Raw genomic sequence first — 11,371 nt, 5'->3', positions numbered from 1 at the left:
TCGGAATTATATTGGCGGGTCTAGTTGGAATGTTAACACAAATGATCACGTAGGCGGCGGTTGGCTTTGGGAGCACACGGTAATACGACAAATGAGGCAGTGCATGGTGACATGGGTTGGGCCTCTTTTGAAGTCAGAGAAGCACAAAGCAAATTAGGTTTGAAGAAAGGCTCAGGAACATGGATGAAAATAAATGGGCGGCTAAAGTGCACAAGTATCTCTACATGAAAAGCGTGGACACAGAATGGAGGAAGAGGTCAAGGAAGTTGGCAACCAAGTACAGGATAATCGAAACTGTAAATAGACAACCAGGGGTCATCAGAAAGAAAGTGAGAGAAATAGAGACCGTGAATTGGATGCAAAGAATGGAAACGAAAAGGACAATGGAGATTTACAAGAATGAGAAGAAAGAAATTAGAAGGGAAAATCTGTACGATAACACAAAGGGCAGTGCCTTGCTATTTGAGGCTCGAGCCGGTTGCCTAAGGACGAAAACATATCGGAACAAATATTCGGAACTAGATGAGACATGTGTATGCTGCAGTAAAGATCCAGAGACCACTCAACACATCCTAATGGAATGCGACGGGATCCACGTACCCAGCGAGAACCGTAGGTAACGTGCAACTCCCAGAAGCGCTTGGGTTTAAAGTGGAAGGAAACAAACAGATCAGCCGTAGAGATCAGCAAGAGACGATTAGAGTACTGGTGAAAAAAAAGCAGGGAAAAGATGGGTACGACCTGATCTCTTAAAATCATAGGCAGCGGTACAAGGTAAAATTTTTGAAAAAGAAAAATAATGAGAGGTATACAAAAATGCTAGATAAATAACATGTATAGTATACCTCATTAAATCAAGCAGGCTAGGTGACTATTTGTCGCCGCCCCGTTTCAAAGGGGATGCCAATAAATCATCATCATCATCATCATCATGTGACGTCACATAACAGGCCTCGATTCTCCGGCAACTCACCTCGTCGAGGTCGCCGCGCGGCCACCGCTCGGCCATCACGCGGTCGCCGCGCTCCACCGCAGCCCAGTACCACTACGCAGCGGGGAAGTAGTTTGGACCTGGTTCTTCAGCTAAACTTCGATGAGTCTAACTACGCTATTAACGATGTGGCCACAAAATCCCATTACTTTACGGATCATAGAAGCGTATTCATTGATGTGCAAAGTAGTTTTACCCGTTGGTTGACCACAACGTCTCCTTTCTTAGTCTAGTGGGAAACCACTAAGTTTAATAACATGTCTAACTACAAGCGAAGCCTAAGCGCAGCCGGGGGTCTGTAGCTATCGCTACTCGACTAGGTTTAACCAGAGCTCAACCACAGCCAATTTTTTCTGACGTGCTTCTATTCTTTGACTTACATATACATTTGTAGCATAAAAAGTATATAAATAGTATATATAAATATATACTGTTATAGCCAATAAAAGTATAAAAAGAAGGAAACGCATACGCGCTCGGAAGACTGGAATGGCACTCCTTGTTATATTCGCTTGGATGTGTGCCGTACTATAGGCCTTACTACATGAGTAAATGTGAAATGACAGGCCAGAGAAGTTGTGTTTGGGACATTCAATTTTTCTTCACTTTATTAGCTTTGAAAACGCCAACTTCAAGCAGTGTAGTGAAGCTCACTTTCTTTAAAATGAAACAAATGTTCGTGGGTGTTCTGAAAAAAAATATATCATTCTGACTGTATTTCGATCATTTATTTAATGTGCCAATTCAATCAAGCACATAAAAGAATTAGCATTTTGGAAACGTTTGGTCATAAACAACTCCGGAGGTAAAGGGTTCAGTATGTGAACTCAAAGCAAATAAGTCTAGCTGCAACACAGAACATGAGTTTTCTTGCTTCATTGGCAACCTCAGGCACCACATTACATTTTATGATTTCACACCTACTTACCTATACAAAAGCGCACAAAATTATTGCGTCTTCGGTATAACATACCACTCATAATGCACAACTATAAACGAATGAAAATTAACCGGTAACCTAATGAAACAACCCTCACTAATTCACAAGCAGGTTGCTTCACGCTCAGGTGGCTCATGAAACAGTATGCTGTGCTAAACATCTTAGTCAAACAAGGGTGGTGACCGTCATGTGCAGTGCCCCGGGGAAATGCATGCAGCAGTATGACAATACCTGCTTTCTTGTTTTTGCACATGTCACATCAACGAATTAATCGCGATTAAATCATTAATAGAAAAATTGGATAGTTAGAATTGCCCCACACAAGGCACTACTGGTAATGAAATCGTCTCCAGCGCTTGTCGAATGGGTGCTGCATTGCTACAGTTGATCTGCCAAGGATGGGCGAGCCCCTCCTCAAAAAATGGAGGGGGGGGGGGCTCCCCTCCTCCCGCGCCCCCCTGACTTTAAGCAATGGTTCTTAACTACTGGCTGTACCCCGCAGCCGACGCACACGGTGTTCCATGACGCTGCGGAACTTTGTCATCAAAGCTGGCCTGCGGGGTCTTGGTGTGTTCTTTCCCGCCTTCACGCTAAGGCGTCGTGCCATCCTGAGCGATTAAAGACCTATTCATTCATTCATTCTTCACGCACCCAGGTCGATTAAGTACGCGTTGAAAAACCCTGGATTAATTCGATGCCTCTTCCATTTATATATATACCATGCAGATGTCGAACGTAAAACACTTAATCAGATAGTCATCAAAGGGCTCAGAATGGCGCATTTCTTCCACACAGACTAGAGTACGAGAAAGAGCACACGCACGTCCTGCGCAACACCAGCTTCAAGGCGTATCCCAACGAGCTGCTCGTGGTGATCGGGCCGAGCGGGTCGGGCAAGTCGTCACTGGTGAGGATTGTTACCGGCATGGAGAAGCCCAGCGATGGTCAAGTCATAGTCGAGGGCTTCGACGTTACCAGCCAGACCGCAAGCGCCCGCGCCAGCATGGGCGTCGTGCTGCAGAGAACCGTGCTATTCGGCGACCTGACGGCCTACGAACACCTGCTCTTTTTCGGAAGTCTCGGAGGCTTGCTCGGTGGGGAGTTGGTGCAGCGCGCCGTAGAAGTGACAGATATGATGTTACTGACCGAGCTCTCCTGCGTGCTCACATCCAACATGACCAGATCGGCCAAGAGGCGACTAGATCTTGCCATTGCGATCCTCTTGAACCCCACGTACGTATTATAGTGCATGTTGTCAGTCGCTGAGCTTTCAAATCCTGAGAAATTTGCCTAGTGTAATGCAGCAAGCACACAGAAAACGCATTTCGGATGCGTTTACGGAGCGGCGTTGTGGTTTACAGCATGCAGCTGGATAGTCGGGTGGCAGTCAGACTTAATTGCGTTCACTTAGGTTTGAACACATGGAACAAGGTAATTGGACTTTTACGAGATTATATGTGTCATCGTCACGGCATTAGCGTACACACTTTCATTTTCTTCTTGTTATTAATTTTTTCGTCGTCAGGGTGCTCATACTTGACGAGCCCGTGTTCGGCATGGACATCGAGTCCCGCTACAAAGTATGGGACGTGTTGAACAACGTCAAGCAGAAGACGTGCGTTGTGATGACGACGTCGGACATCGACGACGTAGACACGCTGGGCGACCGAGTCGCCATCCTGGGTCATGGCGGACTGAAGTGCTTCGGCACGCCTGCATTTCTGCGACACCGTTACGGCTGCGGCTACAACTTGCACGTCACGAAGGCGCCCAACTTCCAGACCAGTCGTCTCGTCCTCGCCCTCAGGGAGGCCTCCAAGGATGCGCGCCTGCTGCAGGCAAGGAGCACTCGACGCGTGCTAAGTCGGCTGGGTGCAGCTGTGTTTCGATCTGTGCGCTTCACAGAATGCTTACAACATATATGTGGTTGAACAATAGATGTCGCTAAAGCCAACGTTTCGACAAAGGGACTTTGTCCTCGTCAGAGCAAAGACAACTCCTCTAGTCAAAACGTTGGCTACGTATACACCGACATTCTTTTTGAAACACTGTTGATGACTGCGAGCCGATCGATCGCTTAACCTCCTTGTGAACTTCTATCTTGGTTGGATTACTATGTCTTAGTTGCACGAGTCCTGCTCAATTCCCTTTGCTATAGGTATATACGATGGCGCGTGCTCATTGTACGTCGACCTGGTAAACCGGTGCTAGAGCGCTTCTAGCATGTAATCGTAGTACATTGTAGTGTTCGTGAGCCTGAATTCTGTCAATATGCTGTCATTCTTCGCTGTTTATATATATATATATATATATATATATATATATATATATATATATATATATATATATATATATAATGCAGTGGCTAATGTGCGAACAGCAAAATATAGTCCTAACTTTAGCTTCAAATATATGTCCCATACGCGCCGCAGTGCAAAGCAATGAGCCCATTAAAAAAAAAAGTGAACATGCACAATGTCTGCAGTATGACAATACCTGCCAACATACACAAACTATAATGGTGAGTAGGCATTACATGACGCTGACAAGACAATCACATACCCGAACGCATACGTGAAGCTCGAAAGCACGCAACCAGCATCGATTCACGGTTCCTTACCATGAGGTGCCGATGTAGAAATTCGCAAAGGTGTGAGAGGCACAGAAACAACGGCACATTCAGGGCTGAAATAGTGATGCAGATGCCTTTTCAGTAATGACGCTTCATGGGATGGGATGGGATAACTTTATTGTAAGGTCCTGCGGGCTACGGGGCGCAAGGCCCCATAGAGCGGGCTACTCCCACGTTGGGACCTGGAGTTTTAGCTCCCTGGCCGCATCGTGGGCTCGCTGGACGGCCCAGAGCTGTTCCGCCAGGTCCGTGCCGCGTAGTGCTTCTTGTAGCGTTGCGGAGTCTTGATTCTTGTTTGCGTGGGTCCGACCATACGGCAAGAGCAAGTGAGGTACGTCTAGTGTCCCAAGGCAATTTTCGCAATATGATGTTGTGTATAGCTCAGGCATGTAGTGATGTAGTCTGTTCTGCGTGAGGTACGTGTTGGTTTGAAGCATTCTGAAGGTGATGGCTTGAGGCCTGGTGAGCTTATTGTGAGGTGGGCTGTATATTCTGCGGTCTAGATAAAAGTGCTTTGTGACCTCGTTGTATGTGGAGGGAGGGTCCCGATTCTCGCGGGGATGGTCACGACCAGAATAGGTGGCATCGCGGAGGGTTAGGTCTCGAGCGCTCCTGTGAGCCATCTCGTTGAGATTGGGAGGGGCGTCCTCAATCTCTCCGAGGTGTGCCGGGAACCAGCAGATGGTGTGATGCTGCAGCGGTGCGGATGTATTGATTATATGTAGTGCTTGTCTTGCAACGGCGCCTTTCTGAAAGGCTTTGACGGCCGAGTATGAATCGATCGCTGTAGACGTGGGTGGTGGTTGGGTCGAGCACTCGCGCGACCTGTTCTGCTATCTCGGACTTGTGGGTATTGACTGTGAGAGCTTCATGCGCCATTCGAAATAAGTTATTGCCGCAGAAATAAACATGCATAAAGCTTGTGTCACTCGGAGTATACCTTAATTGAAAACAAACGAATCCACCCGCAGGACCACAAGCGTTTCGCGATCCTAAGCCTGGGCGAACAGCAAGACTACGCCCCCGTGTCGGACGCGCTGTTGATCGTCGAGCGCAGACAAGTCGAGTACGCCATCCAGTCGTACAGGGTGTGCGTCATCACCATAGCGGACGTCTTCCTGCGCGTCATCATGGAGTTGGACACCGGCAGCCTGGACAGCAAGCGGCGCGCCGCTGCGCTCAACAGGAGCAGACTGGGCGCCGACAAGCAGCACCAGCACATGGGCATGACGACCGGCGCCAGTGGCGCGCAAATGACCGAGCACACCGAGCGAAACATGGTGATGGCCACCGCTAACGTCGGAGGCGTCACGCACCAGGAACATGACAAGTACGAGTCGTCGTTGCAGATCGAACGGCACGTGCACGCGCTGCACGACATGGTGGCCGGCAAGCCCCGGATGGGCCAGATCTTCCTCGCCATGCTGTTCAAGCGGCGCCAGTACACGCGTCAGACGCTGTCGACGCCGCTGGCCTGCTGGCTCCTGCCTTCGTTCCTCATGTTCATCGTATGCCGCTACGAAGCCGGCGCTCAGGAAGGACTGACACTGCGCTTCGGGGCCGACCGGCTCGTCTACGACCTCGGAAGGCTGCAGCCGCACACGGACGTCTTGCTGGCACGCGACAGTGCATCCTCCGAGGTATTTAACAAAGCGTCCAGCAAGCAGCGGCTTCATTCAATATATGTATAGTCAGGACTCCGTTTAATGAAACCAGATTTCATGATTTTTTTTTTACCCATGGAAGTGCTTTCGATTCCCCAAGACATATATTCATAGAGCCTTGCGAGTTAACCTATAGAAGCAACTATATGTAACGTCAACGTTCCACTCGATTTAACGATGTTTGAGGGGGAATACGCCCGTTGTCTATATGATGAGTGAGATATGCGCCTGCTGCTGACAAAGACGACGCCGGCCAGAACATATTTTTCGCTCTTGAATAATGTTATTAGCATGAGTGTTTCTCCATTTACTCGCCTCAATTCAGTTCTGGGTTTTACGTGCCAAAGACATGATATTATGAGGCACGCCGTTATAGTAAAGGATTACGGATTAATTTTGGCCTCGTGGGCTTGTTTAATGTGCACTTAAATCTAAGTACACGAACGTTCTTCCACTCACGCCCAACCAGATTCGAAGCGAAACCGTAACACACGGCGCTTTAAAAACAACCGCCGGGAATCGCAAAATGCACCGTTTTGAGAGCGCGTATTTATTTCTCATCGCATCAATGCGCACAAAAAAATGGCTGCGGCTTATCTCAGCTAACCCTGGATATGCAAAGCGATAACTTGGTTTAGCCTGGTGTTTAAATTGGTTAACCTTTGATTTAGCTGTAATTATTATACTTAGGTATACAATTATCATTAGGCTAGGTATAATTATAAGCCGACAAGTGCAAGCGTTCTGCGAGCCGAATGGCTCGCTCTTTCTCAGTTTCCGAGGCTAGCTTCGCACGCTTGACATTCAGGACCCTCTCCAGTGAACCAGCTCACCGGGCGATATCCGCGGGGTCGTCGCTTTCGAGAAAGTAAGACTACTGTGATCAATGCGGGTCAGACGCCGGCGGAGCACGGCGCGGCGAGTTACGTGATGCATTGCCAAGGCTACGGCGCAGCAGTGGTCAAATGAAGGTCAAATTGCTGGCGACGGCGAAACTCTGCTCGCGGAGAACTTTCTGTGGCAATGAAGGGAAAGGTACAGACGCGCGGCTGCCTGGCTCACCAAGTGTCTTATCTCAGTTAACGATGGCTTTTTAAAAGAGGAGCTGTTTAAGCCGGCCGTTAATCCGTGATTCGCGAAGAGAAAATGTGGGCCGATTCTGGCGGTCGTGCAGAAAGGGTCCCAGCGCAATAGCACATGCCCCTGTGAACAAGCGAAGCTGAGCCTGGATAAGTCAAGCTAAGCATGGTTGGGACTACTTAAGCTTGGTTAGTCATCGATAGCCAATCGATAGCCAATCAATAGCTAATCGATAATCAATTATCAATAATCAATACCGGGAAATGCTAGGGATGACTTGGTAGTGCTTAGCCTAGCAAAATACGTGGCCAATACCTTGCGATAGCCAATCAATAGCTAATCAATAGCCCATCAATAATCAATAAATTCCGGAAATGCTGGGGATGACTTGGTAGTGCTTAGCCTAGCCCAAAAACCCAGGACTAGCTAGGTGCCCATCAGCTCCGCTGTCTCTAGCATTTCGCCTCCAGCGCAAGCTACGCTGGTTTTTTTTTTTCTTCTTTTTCCTTTTTTTTTGGGTATTGTACAAGAATAATTTACCAATACAGTTCAAATTGATCTTTTCTTTAGTTTCCTTTAACGAATTGTCGGACCTAATCGACTTCGTAACTCGAGGTTTCACTACATAGCGTGCAGTTCGGCGAGTCAGAAAACTTTAGAAAATTGAGATGGAATTTATCAGTCATTGCGAAAGCTTTCGTTCTGAGGAACCCGTGATTAAACAACGATGGAAAACTGCCAGAAAGCAAATGTATGTAGTGGACAGTGTGCTTCGCCTCCGCAAAAAGAAAAAGCTCGACATCATGGCCGCAACATCAGCTTAGTTGCCCGACGAATAAATGTTAGCTTGTTCCGAGTCTTCTATTCTCACATGTACAAGAAAGAAAAGTGGTCGACACAATGCAGTTCTCCACACTGACTATACCAAGGGGTCATTTTGAAGTCGTATATGGGTTTCCGTTGCAAACCTCAATCTGTATTTAAGATAATGACAATTTCCTCGACAACGAATTACCGTGGTGCGCGATACCGATAGGTGAAGTGGTTGGATTTCGTGATCGCGATTCTTGCCTTGCGCCAGTTCTCGCCGTCCGACCAAGAATTGCCCGATGTCCGCCCGCAGGTGGCCGACTCTATCTACCGGCCCTACGCCCACTCCAAGTCACTCACTGTGCGCACCGTGCCCAGCATGGACAAGTACATGGCGCAGCTCAAGCTAGACAAGTCGGCCCCCATGGACACACTCGCGGGAGCGCAGTTCGTGGCCGAAGACGGAGGCGGCGCCAATGCTGCCAGCGGGCGGGTGGTCGCCTGGTACCACGGCGACGCCTATCACACGCAGTCGGCGTCGGCAGACCTCGTAGGCTCGGCGCTGCTGCGCTGGGCGTCCCACGACCCCAAGGCATCGATGCTGTCCATGCTGCAGCCAATGCGGCGTCGCAACTACAGCATCTACTCGCGAACGCTGCGTCGCTATGACGTGGCCAAGGAGCTTCACGCGGTGCTGTCCCAGCGCCTGATGCGGTTCGTGCTGCTGCCGGCGGCCATGTCGGTGACGGCGGCCAGCTTCGTGCTGTTCGCCATCGAGGACCGCGTGAGCAAGTCCAAGGACATGCAGCTCGTGTCGGGCGTGCCCCCTCTGGTGTACTGGATGGGCAACTACGTCTGGGACATGCTCATGTCCCTCATCTCGCTCGTCTGCATGTTCTTCCCTATCACGCTGTGCTTCCCGCAATTCATCAGCATAGGTACGTCGACCACGGTGCACGTCGTGAACGGCTGGTTAAATACAGTGGTGACACAAAAGTTAGTCACGATACGAGGTAGTCGGTGAGAAAAATTTGTAGTTTCGCCAGACGGGGCGAAGCACTGTCGGCGATATCAAAGTTTAGCGTTGCGCTTGAATTCCTCGAACAGTGTTCTAACTATATATACGCGGATGCGACTAGACGCGGATGGTGCCACAATTTCTGGCTCGCGGTAAAGGCAGCGCACAGGTGCTATCTGCGCTGTGTGTACAGAGCGGCGCCAGTGAAATTGCATAACTTTCAGATTGTCAGCGCTAATAATGTTTTGCACTTAGTCTCAGAAGATCAAAAATAAAAGGCGTTCGCTAAGAATGAAATGTTTTATGACTTTTGACTGCACTCTGGAATTCTCAAAATTTCTCAGGATCGAATAAATTAAGAGCACAATCCTGCTTTGATTCACTTTGGCGGTTGAATGTACTATAATATAGTATATGCATATCTCGCTTGTACTGTATAAATAAACAAGTAGCGTACGTATATACATGAATATATACGCAACATCACAATGACGGCGACGCCGACGGAAAGAATTCACATGGAGTGTCCATATAATTGCTACCGCAATACGATCGCTCCGATAGAAGACTAAATAGCTGTCACGTATTTATCTGCTGTAATTGCTGTACGTACTTGTCATTAGCTGAACACTAGTTAACCTCACAGACACGATATGGCAGGCGTCTAGAGTGTATTCTAGTACATTCTACCTGCATCTAATATTATACAAGCCGCTCTGCGTATACATGCTACTGTATGAATACGGGCCCACGATTCACAGTTTTGGCAAACAGCGCACGGCGTATCCTGCACTTGATAGTTGACATAAAATGGGCAAAAAGCGTAAGCATAACAAAAAATAAAAATATGCATGCTAATAAAATAATAAATTGAGCAAAAGCATCATGGCAATCTGCACAAAGCGTCCAAAATTGTAAAAAATAAATGTCCATATCCGAAAAAAAAAGATATTTAAAACCAACAATGCAGCAGGGTAAGTACCCTCGTCAGTTTCCAAAAGAAAAGCCTTAGTTTTATTTTTTGACATCGTAACAGGTTTAAATCACAACTATGACACGGATTTACCAATTTAGGTATGTATTTCTAGCATGTATTTATAATAAGTTCTGGACGATTGCGTAGATCTGCTCTGAAAACTGGACGAGTGATAAGCAAAATAAAGTCGTGTGGGTGCAGTTACTGGTAAACGGTATTGCATGCGGAACGCGTCTTAATTCATTAGCAGTTTCTGCTCACGAATATATCCTCTCATGAATATATCCTCTAAACGTTTCTTGCTTATCTAAACGTCCATGCTTATCGCATGGACTCCACGCAGGATTTATACATCCTGAAATGTGCGTTTGCTGAAAACTGTAATGGAGGCCGGAGTTGACATAAATGTTTGGAGCGATATACAGCTTAGAAAAATCAAACTATGAAAAAAAAAAAGCCAAAACCGAAACAGGCGCATTTCTTTTAAGCGTTCCTTGAGCGCTTCAGCCAGTGACCTCGTAAGTCCACTGTACCGCAGCATATTGTACACCTTTAACAAGGGCTTAGTCACTTCGTGCCACACAAGGTTGAGCACCTCGGCCTCCATTGTGACGCAGCGCCAGCCGTGATAAGCATCTTCATGGCCTACGTGCACAGCGTCTTGGCGTTCGTCTACTGGTTCTCCTTCTTCATGGACTCCACGCTGGCTGGCTTCATCCTCGTCAACATCGTCACGTCTCTCACTGGTATGTGCCCTTAATTCAATGCAGAGCTCATCCTGGTTGGGGGGGGGGGGGGGAATTCGAGGACATCTAAGCACTTCTTATATGTCGGGAATGCGAAAGCATTAATGTCAAATTGAACGCCGCTGAGTGGCTGCGAGTAATGTACCATAGCAGTACGTGCTACCCGAGCCAGCAAGAAGCAGCCTGCGGGGCCAACGCCGTATGCCACCAACGTCCTGCGCGATGAGACCGAGGAAGCAGCACTGGCCACCAAAGCCGGCAGGCGCGCGCAGCAGCTAAGCCCAGTGGGGGTGAGAGAGAGATGAAGATGATGATTTATGGGCATCCCCTTTACAATGGGGCGCTGATGATAGTCGCCGAGCCTGCTTGGTTTACTCTGGTATGCTATACATACATATGCTTTCCATTCTAGAATTTTCGTATACATCTCTTTAATCTTTCTTCTCTTCCTCAAAGCTTCTCTATCTACCTTGTACAGCTACCTATGCTTGTAACGGATCCGGTCGTATCAATC

At 48.0% G+C, this 11,371-nt stretch overlaps 1 protein-coding gene across 1 annotated transcript in view; it reads left to right on the top strand.

Annotated features, from left to right (window-relative positions):
* LOC119456760 (uncharacterized) overlaps window positions 1-11,371 on the top strand; it is a 59,443-nt gene that overhangs the window by 23,074 nt on the left and 24,998 nt on the right. Inside the window, exons 12-16 of the mRNA XM_049669068.1 lie at window positions 2,727-3,164; window positions 3,457-3,769; window positions 5,535-6,203; window positions 8,431-9,055; window positions 10,729-10,857. Of these exons, the coding sequence (XP_049525025.1) occupies window positions 2,727-3,164; window positions 3,457-3,769; window positions 5,535-6,203; window positions 8,431-9,055; window positions 10,729-10,857 (2,174 nt within the window). The remainder of the gene's footprint in view (window positions 1-2,726; window positions 3,165-3,456; window positions 3,770-5,534; window positions 6,204-8,430; window positions 9,056-10,728; window positions 10,858-11,371) is intronic.

Source organism: Dermacentor silvarum, chromosome 6, assembly GCF_013339745.2.
Source record: "Dermacentor silvarum isolate Dsil-2018 chromosome 6, BIME_Dsil_1.4, whole genome shotgun sequence".
NCBI classification, from domain to species: domain Eukaryota; kingdom Metazoa; phylum Arthropoda; class Arachnida; order Ixodida; family Ixodidae; genus Dermacentor; species Dermacentor silvarum.
Note: the sequence above shows the minus strand (reverse complement) of the source record. Positions and strands in the feature narration are given on the sequence as shown.